The sequence below is a fragment of the Marmota flaviventris genome, chromosome 8 (genome assembly GCF_047511675.1).
Source record: "Marmota flaviventris isolate mMarFla1 chromosome 8, mMarFla1.hap1, whole genome shotgun sequence".
In the NCBI taxonomy this organism is placed as follows: domain Eukaryota; kingdom Metazoa; phylum Chordata; class Mammalia; order Rodentia; family Sciuridae; genus Marmota; species Marmota flaviventris.
The window spans coordinates 52,384,735-52,405,829 of NC_092505.1; the positions used below are offsets into that span (position 1 = coordinate 52,384,735).

At 38.6% G+C, this 21,095-nt stretch overlaps 1 protein-coding gene and 1 non-coding gene across 2 annotated transcripts in view; one reads left to right on the forward strand and one right to left on the reverse strand.

Annotated features, from left to right (window-relative positions):
- Window positions 1–9,796: 9,796 nt before the first annotated feature.
- LOC114093413 (U4atac minor spliceosomal RNA) lies at window positions 9,797–9,922 on the forward strand. Its single transcript, XR_003582895.1, has one exon. It is a non-coding gene; the product is annotated as a U4atac minor spliceosomal RNA (small nuclear RNA).
- Window positions 9,923–12,655: 2,733 nt separating this feature from the next.
- Pak2 (p21 (RAC1) activated kinase 2) overlaps window positions 12,656–21,095 on the reverse strand; it is a 74,712-nt gene continuing 66,272 nt past the window's right edge. The window contains exons 14-15 of the mRNA XM_027935930.2: window positions 16,915–17,052; window positions 12,656–16,470 (exon numbers count right to left, since the gene is read on the reverse strand). Of these exons, the coding sequence (XP_027791731.1) occupies window positions 16,384–16,470; window positions 16,915–17,052 (225 nt within the window). The 3' untranslated portion in view covers window positions 12,656–16,383. The remainder of the gene's footprint in view (window positions 16,471–16,914; window positions 17,053–21,095) is intronic.

Below are 21,095 nucleotides of genomic sequence, written 5' to 3' on the forward strand. Positions count from 1 at the left end.
TTGTGTTGTATGTTTGTATGTATGTAGGTCCATATATCATATATGATGAGCACTCATGAAAAAATGGATCCAAATATTTTTTTTTATTCACGTGATTTAAATGGTTTAATTGGGTAAACAGCTGTTGAGGATTGTTTTAATATGTGAACAAAAAAGGAGGTTAACAGATTTGTTTGTTTACTTTCACCTTTCCTTTTCATTATATTTAATAATTCTGTTCAAGATAATATAAATTGTTCAGAAAATTGTTTTATTTTAGTGCCTTCTGGAATGTTACATAATTTTTTCTTTAGCCATTATTGCCAGAATTCCTATCTTCATCCCAGTGCCAGTGAAGACAAAGATAAAACCAATCTACAGCTTCTGCAATAGCTAACACTGAACTGCTTGCAGAACTTGCCTGGACTATGTATCACTTGTATGCATTGTGAACTCACTTGTATGCACTGTGAACTATCTTTGGTGCAGCGACTTGTGGTAGTGTTCAGGTATTTTTGCTAATGGTGTCATCGGTGGTACAATTTTTCCAAACGGAGCCGTCAATTGACTTGGTGTGTCTTCCTCCCTTCTCTTGTGATGGTCGTTCAGCTAAAATTTGGGGGCCAACAGAGGTGAGGCAAAGAACCTCACCCCCCCCCCCGCTGGTACAAAGACCTATCCACAGGTGTGGCTGTATGCTGGACCGGTAGTCAATGACGGGTAAGATCCAATTGCAATGGTACCAACCTAAGACAGGAAGCTGACACCTTGAGGTCAGCTCATCCGATGACGGGTAAGGACCATATGTAGTATTGGACAACCTAAGGCAGGCACAGTCCCTAAGCCACATGCTTGTTGTTTAAACAGAGAGGGGGAGATGTTGAGAGCCACAGCCGAAGGGGCCCCAGCAAACTTCCAGCTGCCAGCAAACTTCCAGCTGCCAGCTGATGATTGACTCACAGTGGCCCCAGCAAACTTCTAGCTGCCAACTGATTGGCTCCTCTGCAGTGATGCTCATTGGACTGTTTCCCCGCCCTTTCAGACCACGGAGCTGCTCATTGGGGGACTTGTTTTTTGCTCCACCCACACGACCCAGCCAATCGGCCTCAAGAGCAGGAGGAGTGGGGGGAGGTTGAGAGGATTGTGGGAAGCCGGTGGTGGCAGTTGGGCTCTGAGGGAATTCCTGAAGAGCTGTGTGGTGCAGTGTGTGTGTGTTCTAAAAATAAAGTTTGTTTCTTTTGACAAGTGGCTCCTAAATTGTGCCCTGCCAGATTGCGGCACCCAGCCCTTTTTATTTTGAGACATGGTCTCACTAAGTTACTTAGGGCCTCACTAATTGGTGAAGCTGACATCAAACTTATGATCCTCCTGCCTCAGCCTCCCAAGTTTCTGGAATTTACAGTTATGTACTACCATGCCTGACTTTTATACTATCTTTTTAAGAGATTGCAAGATTTGGTTTACTGGTGACCTGTTTATTAATTATTCATTTACAACAATGGATGAGATTACCCCATCAATTTCCCTTTCCCATGTAGTTCTGGGATCTTGGTTATGTTTTTATCATAATAGAATTTGGAGAGTGTTTTCATATTATGGAATATTTTGTGCAGGACTGGAATTACTTTTCCTTTAATATTCGTACAACTCGCTGGCAAAACTGCTTGAAATTTTGCTGTAAATTTCATCCAGAATGGAGAACTAGCCATATACCAAATGGTTATAACAGAGGGAGAGAAACAAAAATAATTTTTTTTTGTATCCTTTAACAACTGCTCCATCTGGGTGTGGTGGTACATGCCTGTAATCCCAGTGACTCAAAAGGCTGACCTAAGAGAATCACAAGTTTGAGGCCAGCCTTGGCAACTTAGTGAGACTTTATCTCAAAATTAAAAATAAAATAAAAATAAAAAGGTTTGGAATTGTAGCTCATGATAGAGCACCCTGGGTTCAATCCCTAGTACAAACAAGCAAACAAAAAACTACTCAGCCTATATAATTCACAACTGATCAATATCCAGAAGTTATGAACAGGGAATGGTCTGAAAAGATAGGAACCAGTAACAGTTTCCTTCCTGGATAGAATTGTATTTGGGTTGAAGAAAATTACTTTATTGCTGAAATTTTAAAAATGAGAATGTATTTCTATATTACTTAAGTACCTAAGCATTTTTTTTCCATGCTGGTGAATCCAGGGCCTCATGCACACTAAGCAAATGTTCTACCACTGAGCTTTAGACTCCCAGTCACCCATTTTTAAAACATTTTTTTTTAAAATTTTTTATTGTGGGTTGTTCAAAACATTACAAATTTCTTGACATATCATATTCCACACTTTGATTCAAGTGGGTTATGAACTCCCACCTTCACCCCATACCCAGATTGCAGAATCACATCAGTTACACATCCATTGATTTACAAATTGCCATACTAGTGTCTGTTGTGCTTCGCTGCCTTTCCCGTCCTCCACCCTCCCCCTCCCCACCTCTCCCCTCCCCTCCTCTCTCTCTACCTCCTCCACTGTCTAACCCTGAGGGTCTCCTTCCATTACCATGCAATTTCCCTTCTCTCTCCCTTTCCCTCTCACCTCTCATCCCTGTTAAATGTTAATCTTCTTCTCCTGCTCTTCGTCCCTACTCTGTTCTTAGTTACTCTCCTTATATCAAAGAAGACATTTGGCATTTGTTTTTTAGGGATTGGCTAGCTTCACTTAGCATAATCTGCTCTAATGCCATCCATTTCCCTGTAAATTCCATGATTTTGTCATTTTTTAATGCAGAGTAATACTCCATTGTGTATAAATGCCACATTTTTTTTATCCATTCGTCTATTGAAGGGCATCTAGGTTGGTTCCACAGTCTTGCTATTGTGAACTGTGCTGCTATGAACATCGATGTAGCAGTGTCCCTGTAGCATGCCCTTTTTAGGTCTTTAGGGAATAGACCAAGAAAACATTTTTTTAAATAGTAAAAAAGATTACATCAGCTAGGCACAATGACACATGCCTATAATCCCAGCAGCTTGGGAGGCTGAGGCAAGAGGATCACAAATTCAAAGTCAGCCTCAGCAACTTGATAAAGCCCTAAGTTAATTAGCAAGACCCTGTCTCAAAATTAAAAATTAAAAAAAGGGCTGGGATGTTGCTCAGTGGTTAAGCATCCCTGTGTTCCATCCCAGGACCAAAAAAAAAAAAAAAAAGATTACAACAATATAAGATTTCTGGAGCACTGGGAAGTTGGTGCCCTGGGCCTATTTTCTATCCATGAAAGAATGTGGCTTACGATTCTTTTTTTTTTTTTAATTTTTTTATTGTTGGTTGTTCAAAACATTATATAGTTCACGATTCTGAATTGACTCAAGAACCGAAGGCGCCCCAGCTTCTGGACAGTCAGAGGGTACATTAACATTCTTGGTGTGAGTCTGAGTATGGTGGGCAATGCAAGCATTGGGTTTCTTTTTCACCTGATAGGATGGATCTATCTTCCGAGAGAATGTCAATGTTACCAGCGCCCCCTAGAGGGATCTCAGGGGCCAGAAGCTGCCATGATGAACTAGCTCAAGGTCCCCTATGTCCTGTTTTGTGTGGCTGCCTCCATTTATTTCAGCTAAATCAATCAGGAGTTTTTACTTAGGTCTCCTCTCACTAAATGTGCAACCGTGTAACTATTCAAATTGCATTATGGCTTCAGAGGTTATGGAAACAATCACATTCCTTCAAAATAAGTACACAACTGAGATGAGCTCTGGAGAGTTGAAAAGTGGTTTCCTGTTAACTCAGAGAGGCTTAAGGATAGTGGGAAGGTCAAAATGCTGGCTGAGAAATATTGAGCAAGTTCTTTAATCACTCTTTCCCTTTTCTTCATATCTAAGTGTGGGCATAACAATCCCTATCAACCATGTCTAATTATCAAAGGAGCCAATAGAAGTGGAAGAAAGTGCCTATGAAATGTTAAAGGAAGAACTATAAAAAGTTGAAATTAAACAGTTTTCATATACAAGCTACGGTGACCACTACTATGCATTATTTCCATTTCCTTTCTGCACTAACACTTCTGATTTGCCCAACTTTTTTCTTTTGAGACAGGAGGATTGCAGTTTCAAAGCCAGCCTCAACAAAAGCAAGGTGCTAAGCAGCTCAGTGAGACCCTGTCTCTAAATAAAATACAAAATAGGGCTGGGAATATGGCTTGGTGATGGAGTGTCCCTGAGTTCAATTCCCAGTACCCCCCCCCCCAAAAAAAAAGAAGGTAATTCTATTTTTAGTTTTTAATTTTATTTGAGAGCGACTTGTCAGGTTGCCCAGGCTGACCTTGAATTTACAATCCTCCTGCCTCAGTCTCCTGAGTAGCCGAGGATACAGGGGTGCACCATAGCACCCAACTGTACCCAGCTTTTATATATGTATATATTTAGTTGCTGATGGACATTTATTTTATTTATTTATATGTGGTGCTGAGGATTGAACCCAGTGCCTCACACATGCTAGGCAAGTGCTCTACCACTGAGCTACAAACCGAGCCCTGTACTCAGCTTTTAAAAACACTCTTCCTCAGGATGTCTTGCTGCAGTGTGGTTCCAGGTGAAAATTCTGACCAGTGGGACTGCAATTGAGGGTTTCTGGGAAAGTTTCTGCTTTTTTTTTTGACATAAGTACTACTCTTTCCTTTTTGTCTCTTGCACATCCTTGCCCTTCCCTGCCTTACACCTGAACTTGAGGCTGGAGGTATGGGTATGGTAACAGGCAGAAGGATATAGGCCTACATACTAAGTATGGACAGAGCCCACGTTCCTGGTGGCATTGCTGGACTATATGAAAATATTACACTGTCTACCACTGGACTTTCTTATATGTGAATTAAATAGAGTTTTGTGTGTGTCTCTGTGTGTGTGTTGCTGGGGATCGAATCCAGGCCCTTACACATGCTATGTACACACTTTACCACCAAGTTACATTCTCAATCAAGTCCTATTAGTTAAGGTCACTCTTGTGCACCTTTTACTTACAGTCATTTGTCTTTTTTTCTTTCTTTTTGTATTGGGGATTGAACTCTTGTTTATCACTGAGCTCCATCCCTAGGCCTTTTTTATTTTTTATTTTGAAACAGGATCTTGCTAAGTTACTGAGGCTGGCTTTGAACTTGAGATCCTCCTGCCTCAGCCTCCCGAGCCACTGGGTTTAAAAACGAGTACCACTGTGCTCAGCACAATATAATTTCTTAAGATAGAATATGAATACCCCGCTGGGCATGGTGGTGCACGCCTGTAATCCCAGCAGCTCCAGAGGCTGAGGATCATGAGTTCAGCAAAGGCGAGGCACTACGCAACTCAGTGAGACCCTGTCTCTAAATAAACTACAAAATAGGACTGGGGATGTGGCTCAGTGGTTGAGTGTCCCTGAGTTCAATCCCCAGTACCCACCCCCCACAAAAGGAGAAAGGAAAAGATAAAGTATGAATACAACTTTTTAACAGATGAGAGAAGGGAAAGGACACACAGCTCTGTGCAGTATTCTCAGTACATTTATTATCCTGCATTTATCATAAAGTGTTGTCCAAGGATACAGTTTTTTAAAAATGGCAGGGGTATAGCTCAGCATCAGAACTCCTTACCTTCCATGTACAAGGCTGCAAGGGCCTGGGATTTGATCTCCAGCACTGGGAGAGAAAGAGAGAGAGAGGAGATACATAGAAAATCACATTTATCAAATCCTTACTGTGTGCTAGGTACCATTTTAAATATGTGAAATTACCTCATTTAATATTTTAAAAAGTCCCTATGATGTAGGCCCTTGCATTATCACCCAAGACAAAATGAAACAAATAAGTAAAACCCCACCAATTTATGTACACATAAATTATGTATACATAATGTACACACAAATTATGTATATATAATATACACATAATGTACAACAGTATGTACACATTTTTAATATACACACTATTAGAATAATTACTAACTAAAAGTATCACTGGATCTCCCATTGGCAGCAAAATTTTAAATTACATTTTTATTTATCACTCTTAAGTTCAAACATGACTATATGATGAAACCAAGCAAAATTAAGCTGTAATCAAATTCTATATCTTGCAGTACTTGGTGATGAAAAAATATGTGGCCAGAATACTCAAATACCTCTACTCATGGGGGCCCGTGTGCAATGGCTACAAATAGCAGCATCTGTAGAAGTGTACAGAGTGGTTGCTTTTCTGATTTGCCATTCAGACCTTGGAAATGGCCCATCCCAGGGCTCTGATCCATGTCTCTGATCTAGTGCTATTCCCAATCTAGGCTCCAGACAGGACTGTAGGTGCCTTTGGAAAGCCCCTGGGCACAGTGGCCAGCATTCACATTGGCCACATCATTATGTCCATCTGCACCAAGCCAAAGAACAAGCACACAAGGAGGCCGTAGCTGGGCCAAATTGAAGTTCCCTCGCAGCCAGAAAATCTACATCTCAGGTAGAGTTTTACCAAGCATAAGGAGGATGAATTTAAAGACATGGTGGCTGGGATACCAGATGGCTATGGGATCAATACATCCCAAATCATAGTGTTCCCTGGACAGGCGTTGGGCCCTGCACTCCTGAGGGCTTTCACTGCCCTCTCCTTAATTATACACCCACCAAAACTCTGAGATTTGCCCCGGAGAGTTGAAAAGTGGTTTCCAGTTAACTGTACTAACACATCTAATTTGCCCTTTCTAAAAAAAAAAGAGTCTTCTAATTAATTAATTAATTAGATAATACTTTGATGAGCTGTGCTGTCATAAAAAACAAATTCTGAAACAGGACAGAGAAGGACACATGAATATATCAGTAGCAAAACATGTATGGATGAAAGAAAGTAGAAAAATATTTGCTTTGCTGACAATGCAAATTATATAAAAGTGACCAACAGACACACACATTTTTCCCCCTGTGGTGCTGGGATGGAACTCAGTGCCCCCTTATGCATGCAAGGCCAGCACTCAACCACTGAATCCCACCCCTCATCCACCACTTCCATGGCATAACCTTATTTTTCAGTGACACATCATTATCTTGGGACATGCCCCAATAGATCTACAGAGGAACAAAATGTCAAACACTTAAACTATTCTCATGTCACCAAGAGTGTGAACAAAATAGTGACAATATCTGTAGTAAGAACTCAGATGGTTGTTTTTAGTTTATTGAAAAAAAAACTGTCCAACAAAGTTACTAGCAGCAAATACTAAAGGATCCTGACATAAAGAATATTGAATGTAAGATGTCTTCTAGTTTCAAAACACCTCAAAGATTTTTTTAATATTTATTTTTTAGTTATAGTTGGACACAATATTTTATTTTACTTATTTATTTTTATGTGGTACTGAAGATCAAACCCAGGGCCTTGCAGGTGCTGGTCAAGTGCTCTACCACTGAGCCACAACCCCAGCCCCACCTCAAAGAGTTTAATGACAGTATATTAAAGCAATCAGAACCAGATTTATTGTTAGACATTCTTTAATGTCATGACCCAGATCAAGTAAAATCTGGAAATAGTGAACTTTTATTTTTAAATATAGGAAAAGACAAAGAGGTTAAGAAACAGAAAAACTTTTTTTTTGCAATGCATTTAATGCTGTATATAACTACAAAGCTAAGAATAAAAGACAGGCATGTATGGCATCCTTAACTCTATTTTTGACTGTTAAAAAGACCCTGTCTCAAAATAAAAAATACAAAAGGGCTGGGGATGAGGCTCAGTGGTAAAGTGGCCTTGAGTTCAAGTCCCAGAATCAAAAAAGAAACAAAACAACTATGAGTTAAGCATCCCTAATTTGAAGTTCCAAAATGTCCAAAATATGTGACATGATCCCACCAGTGGAAAATTCTACACTTGCTCTCATATGTCAGTCAATGCAGTTGCATTAGAAATATTGTCTAAACCAAGCAGGGTGGCACACGCCTGTGAGCCCAGGAATTCAAGTGGAAGGGCAGAACATTTACAAGTTAGAGGCCAGCCTCAGTAATTCAGCAAGACCTTGTCTGGAAATAAATTTTAAAAGGACTGGGCATGTAGCTGAGTTGGTAAAGCACCCCTGGGTTCAATCCCCAGTATAAACACACACACACACACACAAAAAAAAAAAAAAAAAAAAAACTACCTTCAGTTATGTTACATGAAACATAAACTTTGTTTAGACTGGAATCTCATTCCCAAGATATTTCATTATAGATACGCAAATATTCTGAAATCTGAAAATGTCAGAAATCTGTAATACTTCTAGTCCCAAGCATTTTAGACAAGGGGTACTCAACTTGTACACCAGAAATTATATATCTAAGTGTTGTTCCTTTCCAAATAATCAACTTTTAAGTTACAATATAAATGATGTCATTATTTACTGAACAAATTTTCTAGAAAGGCAACATTTAGTCTTTTCCTCTAACCTTAAAATAAAACATGTATAGGTAAAATAGCTATACTTGTTACTGAGATTAAAAACCTCTTACAAATTGTAGATATAGGCACCTATCAACTTTTATTTTCTGACCAGGAATACAAGCTGGGTTTGAAGGCTGGGCCACTTACGAAAATCCTAGGTAAGCCTCCCTCTTTGGGTGCCCACATTACTGTGCTCAGGAATGAAAACTTTGTGGGGCAGTTACCAGGGACTGAACCCAGGGGTGATTAACCCCTGAACCACACCCCCAGGGCGTTTTTTGGTTTTTGAGACAGGGACTCACTATGTTGCTGGCCTTGAACTTGTGATCCTCCTGTTTCAACCTCCTGAGATGCTGGAGGTGTGCACCACCATGCCCAGTCTGAAGACACATTTAATATCAGACTATACAGAATTACCTGGAGGGCATATCTGCTATACAAGTAGTACACACTCTAAATTTGCAAAGAAAGTTTAAATAATTTTCTCTTTTTGATTGGGTGGGATGGTACACACCTGTAATCCTAGTGACTCAGGAGGATCACAGTTTGAGATCATTTTGAGCCACTTAGACCCTGTCTCAAAATAAAACAACAACAACAACAAAAAAAAAAGCTGCAGATTTAGCTCAGTGGTAAAGCACCCCTGGGTTCACTTCCCACTGCTAAAAATAAATTTTAAAATTTTGCTTGTTTTAACCATCCTTACCACTGCATCCTCCCCATTGCTAAGATCACCAGGAGGGCTTGCATATTGTGTGTTCACAGTATGTAATAAAGACAGTCCTTCTGAGGAAAGGCTTACCAAATCCATACTAATTTCATATCTTAGATCCTATCCCCAAATGTCTGGTCACAGTACCTAATGCCATGTGCAGCAGTGCACTGGAGGCAGCAACTCTGGAGGCTGAAGGAGGATTGTAAATTCAGGCCAACCTCAACAACATAGTGAGACTTCTCTCAAAATAATAAATAAGAAGGGATGGGGTTGTAGCTTAGTGGTAGAGTGTCCCCAGGGTACCATCCCCAGTATGGAATTGGGGGCTTAGCTAGAAATAAAGTCCTTTGTTTCGCAAGAAAGTCTGATGAAAAGATTCAAAAACTTTCAAAAATCTCCATCAGTGATCACATCAGCTAACAGGTGGAGGGAGCCATTTTTTTTTTGTACTGGGGATTGAAACTGGAGGTGCCAAAACACTAAGCTACATACCCAGCCTTTTTATTTTGAGACAGGCTCTTGATAAATTGCCTCAAATCGACACTGGCCTCAAACTTGTGATTCTCCTACTTCAGCCTTCTAGTTGCTGGGATTAGAGGCATGTGCCACCATGCCAAGTGAGCCATCTTTCAATGAAAGAATCCTCTGGAAATGTAGTGAAAGTTTAACAACCTGAATCTCTAGAGGAAGAACCATCCTTTTCTTGGGGTTGCGTTATTGTCCAATGAACATCTAATGAGGGCAGTACTGCTAACGCCTACACAACACGCTTGCATCAATTAGAGCTTTGTTTTATTTTGGTGCAATTTTTGGAAAAAAGAAAAACCTCTTTTCCCTGAATCTCTAGAGGAAGAAAAAAAAAAATGAAGCTGTTCAGCATTGCCAACATTACCCTCCCTTGAGCCCTTTCACAGTCTCCTCAAAGAGTCAAACATTTATACCAAAGCTCAGAGATTGATATGCAAATCTGTGCATACTATAAATCTATTTTAAAGTAATGAAATCGGGCTGGAGCTGGAGCTCAGTGGCAGAACACTGGCCTAGCATGTGTGAGGCACTGTGTTTTGACCCTTAGCACTATAAAAATTACAAAATAAAGGTATTCTGTCCATCTAAATACAAAAAAAAAAAATCAAAACAATGAAATAAACTAAAAAATAAAAATCAAAAATACTCCTTTCCTGAAATGGGGGGGGGGGGAATGCTATTTCACAAAAATGCCTTAGGTCTGACTGCAGGTGGTCACAAGCCCAGAGTAAGCCAGCCAACTTTTATTGAAAGTCTCTTGCAAGGCACACATTCAACATGAAAGTACATTTGCCAGTGTGAAAACAGCAGACTCCCAGAATACCAAGAAGTTGAATCCATGCCAACTTGTACTTCAAGCTGCTTCATGGTCACATGGGATCTCGGAGACCACCGTCCTAAGCTCTCAGCCTCCCTGCGTCTCCCCTCCAAGGTAGGAAACTGTCTTGCTTACAACAGAATCAGACAACATCTGTATCAGATTTTTCTTTTCTTTAAAGGAGAGAAGGAGAGCTTGTTGTATCAAAGGCTTTCCTATTTCATTTTGAAATAACAAGTAACTCTTAAAAATTTTTTACTGGGACCAGAGATGGCCCCGGCAGTGAAGACTTTTAGCCATGCTGAAGCAGGAGTTTTTATAACTTAGAAAGGTCACTCAACAGCAGTGTTGCCAGAATGCAGTGTGATGAAGAAAAAGTAGTTATAAAGCTGATGCAAAAATAATTCAGCCTACAATACCCAAGGGACAGAGAGCAGCAGCTTCAGGAATATTAAGGAGGTAGAATCCACAGGACTTGCAGTTTTCAGACATGAGCCCAGAGAAAGGGCACAGCCCCAGAGGAGTCCAAGGGCCGATGGCAGTGCCAGTCACTTGGTCTTCCCAAATAGGAATGACTGACACATGAAGCTGTGCATGGAGGTGTGAAAGGTCTGTGTGATGTCCAGTATTCATCTCAAGTGCAAGAGAGGTCTTTGAAAAGGTAGGCTTGGAAGTTAAGTGGTAGACAAAAATCACAAAAGTCAGAGGCACAAAAGTTCAATTGCCTGGGAACAGCAAATTGGGGGAATCCACAGAGGCAGGGGAGGAATGGCCAGAGGTGCAAAAGGGAAGTCCAGAGAAGGGTACCTCAGAAATGGAGGAACTCATTTGAAGGAGGCAGATTAACAGTGCCCCGTGTCACAGAAGTCATTCAAGAGTACTAAAAAGGGCCCAGTGAATTTAGTATGTGGGTGTTGAAAAAGGCAGTTATCAACATGTTGAAGAGGCAGACACATCATGACAATGAAAATAGTAAGTATAGTCTCCTCTTTCCAGAACTTAAGCTAAGAAAAGTCCAAGGAATTTTGTTTTAGATGCAAGATTTGTGAACATGCTTTGGTTTTGCTGAGGGTTAGAGAGAGCACAGGAACAGATGGCAGGTGCAGCAGAGCTAGGAAGACTGTGTGGCCTGAGAACCTGGGAGATTACAGAATATGGAAGGGCAGGTCCTTGGTGACTTAGCTGTTCAGAGGAAGAACATCTTTCACTAAGACCTGAAAATGGCTAAGATGGAAACCCAGAAAATTCTGGCAGTAGAGTAGAAGACATTAAGGGATGGGATGGAGGGATACAGGAGTTGGGAATCATGAGATAGCTTTGGAGAAAAGAGGGAGAGGAAGAAAGACCTAGAAGCAAAATCAACAATTGCTAGATAATATCAAGAGGCTAACATTTATCTATCTGACTCAGGTGCAGTGGCTCAAGCCTGTAATTCCATCATTTTGGGAGGCTGATGCAGTAGGATTACAAATTCAAAGCCAGCCTCAGCAACTCATCAAGGCCTTAAGCAACTTAGTAAGACTGTCTCAAAATAAAAGAAAGAGAATCCGACCTCACAAACTAAATTTGTATGATTTCAAATAATTTTACCCTTTGTGCTTGTGGTACTGGGGGTCGAGGCCCCTGGGGTGCTCTGCAGCTGATCTACATTCCCAGCCCTTTTTCTTATTTTCAGAGAGTGTCTCACTAAGTGGTCCAAGCTATCCTCAAACTTGTGATCCTCCTACTTCAGCCTCCTGAGCTACTGGGACTATAGGTGTGTACTACCATAAAGTACTATATTCAGCCAGGCATGGTGGTGCATGCCTGTAATCCCTGTGGTTTGGAAGGCTGAGGAAGGAGTATTGCAAGTTTGAGGCTAGTCTTAGAGAACAGTAAGACACTGTCTCAAAATAAGATATTAAAAAGGGCTAGGAAGGTAGCTCAGTGGTAAAGTGCCCCTAGAGCCCTGGTTTCAATTTGCAGTACACACACACACACACACAAAAAAAAAAAAAAAAAAAACAAACAAAAAAAACTCTTAAATGACTTCGTACACACATTCAAAATGGTGCCATTACACCATTAAAAGCTTTCAAATATTTATTGCTAAAAATACCTGTAATCCAAAATATACTCTTTGGAAAACTTTTAGACTTTTAAACATTTATTATTTTTATACTATTCTGACCAAAAGAAAAAATGGAAGTTTAGAAAAGGTAAAAATGGACATTAAAAATGTTTATTTCTAGCCCTGAAAGAACAAAATTAAATGAAGTCTCCAATACAGCAGTTAATGTCAATGTAACAATTAAATATTGAATGGGATTAAATTAAAATAGAAGGTCATATAATATTTGAAGATAAAACAGAAAAGACAACTACTTTCATTGAATTCCATTTCTACCTCCAAAATAAGGGGTGGGGGGGAAGCCAACACATTCCAACCAACAACGATGTAATTCTTTTTCTTATGAAAGTTTGTCAGGATTACCAGACATTTCTTTCTGCCTCTTGTCTTGGCAATGTTTTAAAATGGTGAATGATACAGACTTCAGTTCTTTCAAGGCCAGGCCACTGCTTCATTCTTCTTTCTAACACAAATACCTAACATAGCATCTGTGCCAATTTTCAATAAATGTGTTCAGTGAGAAAAATAGTGGGCATTTTGTACTCATGCTACGGAAAAGCTGATTTTAGCTGTTTAAGTATCCACTGACAGCATAGAGACAAGGAAGACAATTTTTTTATATTACTATGAAATCCCATTATAAAAGCCAAAAATTAGTATTCATCTGAATTTTAGATAGTCTATGACATTTGGAAATTTCACTGGATAGGCATCTCAGTATATTTAATAAGTTTTAGATTCCAAAAATTGATGTAAATTCCTTAAGCCTCTTCCCCCCCCACCCAACTATAGCTATTGCCTAATCCCATCTAAAGTTATTCTGGCTAGAATACAGAATATACAAACAAACATGTATTTGAGTGAGCCCTACAGAGAAGTACTCATAGGTAGTTTAAACTCCTTTGTTAAAGGCACAGTTTGTTTAGGACTGGTGGTTACTAGATAAAACTGAAGCAGTTCAATATTTATGTTGAAAGGCAGAGCATTCCTGCTTTGTGCCAGACACTTAACAAAGACCACCGTGCTATCCCTGGTTTCTTTACTTAACAATGAGAGTCGATGTTCATTATTTCTAGGTAGGGGGGAAAAAAATCAATATTTTTATAGTTTCCCAGTTTCAATTATCCCTAAAAGCAGCAAAAGGAACGAGAGAAGATAACTTTAGGACCAGAAAGTTTACAATGTAATAAATAAGTACTACAGTAATATTGTCCCAATAACACAAAAGGACTCCTACTGTACTTTTAGATTTAAATAGGAATTCTCATTTTAAAGTGATAACAAAAAGGGTAAATACAAAAGGTAATGATTAAAAAACATGAATCTTGATTCATATATAATTGTTCTTTCACGAGATCTGAAAATTTTAATTTAACTAATAAATCACAATTTTGTATTGCTTTTTAAGATTATTTTGTTTCAAATGACACATTTCAGAAGTAACCAAAATATATTTCTATTACAGGTTAGTTTACCCAGGTAAGTAAAAGGAAAGAATAAACCACAGTGCAGCTCCCTTAACCTAGGAGGCAGGTTTTAATGACAAAGTCCGTTGCCAGCAATGGACATGCAGGTAACCATCAAAGAAGTTGTATACAAATCCCAAATTGCTTCTATCAACGGAAAAGCCCTTTGTTGAGTTACAGCATAAAATGGGGGTGCTGGCACATATCCCATGACTGAGGATGAAAGTGCCTTCTTGAGTGGTCATGATGAGCAGTCTTATTCAGTCAGGTTCATTTTCTATTCATTAGTAGCATCTTCTTTATCATAATCCATCCAACTGTTTACAAAGAAGGTTCAAATTTGGAACTCAAGATGCATTGTAGCTTTCCTCAAAAAATAAACCAGCTTCTTTCTGTAATTTAGTGACAGCTATAGAAGACCAAATACAGTCCAGAGAAAAATGAAATCAAGAATCATACTGAAAACAGAGGCCATTAAGTGCTTTAGATGAGTTTCATTAATTATTTTACTCATTTTTCTGAAAACCTTCCTGTACTATCGATAAAAAGCCATTTCTCTTTATACCTGAATTTAACACAGATACAGTGGAAATAAAATGAAACCCTGCTAATTTTCCCAATATATTCCAAAACAGCAAAATTACTTTTATTCATGATTTGTACTATTGCAGGATATCAAACAGGTGTGAAGAGTTCATTGGGAGAAGATGGTGGGAACAAAATGCCAGAACCAACCACAGATTTTTCTCTGTATGTGGTTCCAGGCATGTCAGGATGGCCAATACCTCCTCCAAAAGCAAAACGGCAACAATGATAACAACAATGAAAAGAAGAAGAAAAGAAGGGAAGAGGAAAGACGGGGAACTCTAATATAATGCTAAAGGTCACAGACCTTTTATTAAATCTTTTTAAAAAAGCATTACTATCATTAAGCACATTTTTCTTCCTTTCTCCACTTTTTTACACGAATAGTTTCTACTTATTTGAAAAACAAAAACTAAAGTAACTCAACATCTCAAGTGATCCATATTAACAACTACTTTGTTATTTAAGTTCTCATAGATAATGAAACATTACTAATGGGTTGGGAGAACAGTGAACTTAATGACAAATCTTTACAGTTTACTGTTTGTTCATAAGTCTCATCTCTATAATATTGACATTTCTCTTTCATGATTTAAATTATTTTAGAACTCACTAAGGTTCAAGACTTTCACTTTTGTTTTTGCCCGCCCAAATGTAAGAGGGGAAAAAAGTTAACTTTTCAATTCTGAAAATTCGATGGTTATTATATTATTTGTTCCAGGGGTTGGGGGAGGGGTAAGTGTGGGGAGAGGTTAATTAAAAACAAAATAAAACAACTCCCCCAAACCCAAAATTGCAACATATACAGAAACTTATTTCCAAAATGAAGGGGAGAGAAGAGGGAAAGGAAAGGGGAAGGCAGCGGCACCAACCAAAGTCACGAGGCCCAAGTTGGAACAAGCACAAATCACTGTGGTTCCTAAAGCCAAGTCTAAAGAGGAAACAGGCAGAAAGGAAGACAAAACCGTAAGGAGGTACAGTTGATAGGATTCCTTTTTTTGTTTCAATGATTTTAGTTATAAATATAGATTATTAGTTTTCTTTCTATACATGTAACAAATGCCAAACTCACTACCATGAAATTTCTAAAACTGACTCTTTCACATTTGTTAAAAAAGGTAAAAATCACATACTTTTCTTCCTTGCTTCCTTCAGTTCAAGTTCTGAACTGAAATATTACATGTAACAGTAGCTGGTCGTAACTTCTACAAAAAGTTAAGCCATATCAGCCTCCTTTGCCAATATAAAGAGCTACATAATTTCTATCATACTTGCCTTCAATTTAGGCCTGAGAAGAACTTCTCAAAGCAACTCAGAAGGAGCAAGTCAAGGAAAGGAAAGGAAAAGTTATGAAGGAGAGAAATGAAGACCAGCAGATAAAACACTCTGAAAAACTCAAATCTGCCATTCAAGTATTGAAAATATCCCAAAGGAGACAACGAATGGGATCTATTATACCAAAGTCAGCAAAATAAAATGCAAATCTCAAGCATGATAAATGGCCTCGGTAGGCTGTCTGCTGAAAGATGTAAGGCTAGTGATTCAGTCCATTATTCCTTTTTGACCCTAAAAGAGGGATTCACTTGAAAGTCACAGTTCTCTTTTTGCAATTTTTTTCTTAGTTGTCTTCAGGGAATAGTAGTTTGTTTTTTCCTTCCATGTTATGCAGACCATCCATCTCTTTAAACACACAAAAGAGAAATAACTTTCATATATTAAAAAAATTTCTTTTTAGAAAATGGAAAAAAGAATATGAAGCCCCATCAATGATGTTAACGGTTACTCTTCATTGCTTCTTTAGCTGCCATGATCAATGGTGTCAAGCTAGATAATGGTTTGGCCAGTTTCAGGAAGGGGTGCTGCCAGAAAGAGGGGAGAAAGAAGTGCATAAATGTTATCAATTTAGAAACAATATATTTTCCTTCAACTAAGCCCTGAAGAGTACTTATGAATGCAATTTACTTAACACATATTTTAATACCTGCCCAAACCCCTCATAATCAGTATGTAACTTTCTTAATTGAAAACAGAGTTGTTTTTCTAATTTCCAAAAATCTACAGTTAAACAGCCCATAAATACAATCATGCCAGCATTGAATGGGCAAGATATTTGATAATATACAAAAACTTACTATCATGATACTAAACTTTTATTCCTGGCAGACAAAAACCCTAAAATGTAGCAGCTGCCTTACTAGCAGTGACCAATGAATAGTGAAATGTTATTAACACTATGAAAATTTTCTGTTGATTATTCAAAAAGAGTCAACATTTTCCAAAAAGGGCATAATTTCCAAATTTACCTGTAACAATTCTTTGGCTGAACCCCTTTTCTCGACATCCATTTCCAAACATCGATTTAAGAAATCTCGAAATATTGGGGAAAGTTTCTCTGGATTCTGAAGTTCTGGAGTTCCATTAGTTGCTATCAGGTATAAGGCCTAAAAATAGAACAACATCTGTGACATTCTACTTTTTTTATGGGAGGGGGTTGGTAACTGAGGAGTGTACCCAGGGTTGCTTTACCCGTAGGCTATATCCCTAAACCTTCTTTTTTATCTTTTTGGTACCAGGGATTGAATCCAGGGGCACTTAACCACTGAGCCATATCCCTTTTTATTTTTTTATTTTGAGAGAGGGTGTCTCACCAAATTGTTAAGCTGGCCTCAAACTTGTGATCCTTTTTTTTTTTTTTTTTTTTTTTTAGTTTTATTGATTTTAATGCATTACCATTCTTATTACACCCATAGAGTACAATTTTTCATATCTTTGTATATAGAGTATGTTCACACCAATTCATGCCTTTATACATGTACTTTTTTTTTGCATTACAATTCTTATTACACATATATACCCCAATTTTTCATATCTCTGTTTATATATAAAGTATGTTGACACCAATTTGAATCTTCATACATGTACTTTGGATACTGATGTCCATCACATTCCACCTGTGATCCTCCTCCTCCAGCCTCCTGGGTCACTGGGATTACAGGTGTGCAATCATCGGATACAGTATTTGCAACATTCTGAAGAAGGCTCAACAAAATTATAGTTTACTATAACTGGAACTCTTTGTGTGTGTGTGTTGGGGGGTGGGGTAGTACATTGAAACCCAGGGACTGTGCATGCTGGGCAAGAACTTTACCACTGAACAACATCTCCAGCTCCTCTTTCTTTTTTTTTTAAGTTTTCTTTTCAGTTGTTGATTTATTTTATTTATTTGTTTATATGTGGTGCTGAGAATTGAACCCAGTGCCTCATACATGCTAGGCAAGTCCTCTACCACTAAGCCACAACTGCAGCCCTCCAGCTCCTCTTAATTCTTCAAAGACAATTACCATAAATACTAACATGAGGTTATCATTATCTCCACCTGTTTGGATTCTGCATCCTCCCTCTTTCCCTTCCTTTTTGTTTTTACTGGTGTAGGAATTGAACGCAGGCATATGCTGGACAAGTAAGTGCTCTACCACTGAACTATACCCAGCCCTCTTTTTATTTTATTTTGAGATAGGGTATCTCTAAGTTGCCCAAGCAGGTCTCAAACTTAGAATCCTCCTGCCTCAGCCTCTCCAGAAGCTGAGATTACAGGTGTGTGCCACCAGGCCTGGCAGCTTCATCTTTTCTGTGTCAAACTATAAACTGCTTAAAAAACAAACAAAAAAACCCAAAAAACAACCCAACAACAACAAAACTGACGAACACTTTCAGCCACTCACTATACTTGGACAGCATCTAGCCTTTTTAGACTGAATTTCTTTGCTAAGCAATATGCACTTAAAGATCTTTCAGTTTAATATACCTATGCCACAGGCATATAATAAATTTTCCACATTCCTTCCCTCTAATAAATAAATAAATAGATAAGATAAAATTCTCTCATGTCTTTTTGTGGTCTCATAGCTCAGTTTTTTTTTTTTTTTTTAAATCAACGAATAACATTCTATTGTACGGATGTAATACATATATATCTGATTTTCTTTTATTTATTTTGTAGTGCTGAGGATGGAACCCAGGGCATGCTAGGCTTGTGCTCTACCACAGAGATAATGCACAGCCCTTACATTCACTTTTTGAAAGACATCAGAATTCCAGATTTGGCAATTATGAATAAAGATGCTATAAACATTTGTGTATACATTTTTATGTGGACATGTTCCAGTGCATTTGGATAAATACCTAGGAACACATTGCTGGGTTAAGTGGTAAGGTCATGTTCAGTTTTGCAGGAAAATGAAAAACTGTATTCTGGAGTAGAGCATCCCACTAGCAATGAATGAGTGTTCCTGTGGCTCCATATCCTCACTCAATATTTGGTATTGTCAGATTTTTTGGACTTGAGCATTCTAACAGGTGAGGTATCTCATTGTTATTTTAATTTACCAATTCCCTAACTACCCGAATGTTTAGCTCTTTTCATACGTTTATTTGCCGCCTGTGTATCTTATTTTGCGCTCCCCCCACCCCCACTTTTTTTTTTTTTAAGTTCTTGGAAACTGAGGCCCTCACATATGTTAGGCAAAAGCTCTACCACTGAGCTACAATGTCGGCCCTAAAAATCTTCTAAAGGAAGTCCAATTTATTTCTTTCATAGATGGTCCTTTTAGTGTTGTACCTAAAAACACTGCCAAACCAAAGGTGAACCTAGATTTTTCTCCTGAATTAATTTTACTCTAAAATGTCATGCCTTGGATAGCAATTAATTTCAGGTTAAGATCAAAGACTGTTGGAAGCCTCCAAACCTCCAACAGAATGGATAGAGACAGAAGCCCATAAAACACTCTAGCTAAATATTACCACCCCCCCACCATCACCAGTACCCCACCCCTGCTCACAATCTTCTCACCATTTGAGATCAATCTCACTATATGCTTTACCTTCATTTATGTTAATGATCATAAGCAGCCCAGGACTCCCAGGCATCTCCCCAGTTTCTCCACTCTAATGCCCATGTGGCTCGGAATATTCTCTTTACTTTCACCAGCAGTGCTTTCTAGGGGTGATTTTTTTTCTCTCACAACTCTAGGTCTAGAGATGAAGCAAGTATCCTTTCAGCTTTTCGTTGCTCTTTGAAATCTTCATCATTCTTTTCCTCTACAACACAGGCTTTTGACTACAAATCTACCTTTCCCTGTTTTAAATACCCATAAACCTCAGGCCAGTCCCCCCTTATTCAACTTCAAGATGTTAGCTCTTTGCACTGTTATCTCTAACGTTATTTCTATCATGATTCATGGCGATTTCAATAGCTACACAGATGCATGTTATAGTTCCTCATCTTCTTCTCTTATGTGCTAGCCTTTCTCACCATATACATGTATGTCCTACCCTCCACAGGACAGATACCAGCAACTGCAACTCTTAATTGTTGTTGCACTCCACCTTCTATCTTTTGTATTCCTAGTACTCCAGGTCAGCAATCTTATGACTCCACTGGACCTTAAATCTCATAGGAATCTCAGTGTCCATCATTCCTTTCACATGTCACTTCCATGACCCTCTCCCACTCAACTTATAGCATTTATCTGATTAAATGTGGTTAAAACTGTGTATTCCTTTCTTGTATCCATGCAGCTGAATGTGGTGGGATAAACCACTTATCTACAATGATTGACATCACTTAAGATTGACATCCACTAAGCTCATATGGGCTCTTAGTGCTTTCAGCAATCATGCTAGATTTCCCTACTCCATTTTCTCTCCTACTCTTCTTTCCTGTTGTAAGACAAATACATTTAGTTGTCATGTCTCTTTAGATGCCCCTTGGCTGTGACAATTTCTCAGACTTTCCTTTTTTTGATGACTTTAGACAGTTTTGAGGAGTACTGATCAGGTGCTATATAATACTACTGAAATGTGTCTGACATTTTTTTCATGGTTATATCAAAATATGGATTTTTGAGGAAAATCACAAAATTAACAGTGCCATTTTCTTTTCTTTTGCAGTACTAGGGACTGAACCCAGAGATGCAGAGTTACAGCCCCAGCCCTTTTTAAAAACTTAAAAATTGTGAGACAAGGTCTCACTAAAATTGCTAAGGCTGGCCTCCAACTTGCAACCCACCTGCCTCAGCCCCCCCAGATAGCCAGGCCACCATGTCTGGCAACAGTATCATTTTCTCTGCATCATATTTAAGGTACATACTAGCAATATGAATTATTACTGCTGATGTTGACCTTATCACCTGGCCAAGGGCTTGTTAACTTTTTCCACTGTGAAGTTTCATTTCCCTTTCCATACTGTATTCTCTGGAAGTCACTATGTGCAGTCCATACTTGAGTTATGCTCTACTTCCTGCAAAGTGGAGCATCCACATAAACTTTTAGGATTTGTCTGCAGGGATGATTGATCTGTCTCTTCTCCCACATTTATTTATTCAATCATTTATATCAGCATGGACTCACAGATGTTTATTTTAAATTTCAAGTTATAATTCTTTACTACTTTATTTTGCTGTTCAAATTCTCCCAGCTTTGGTTA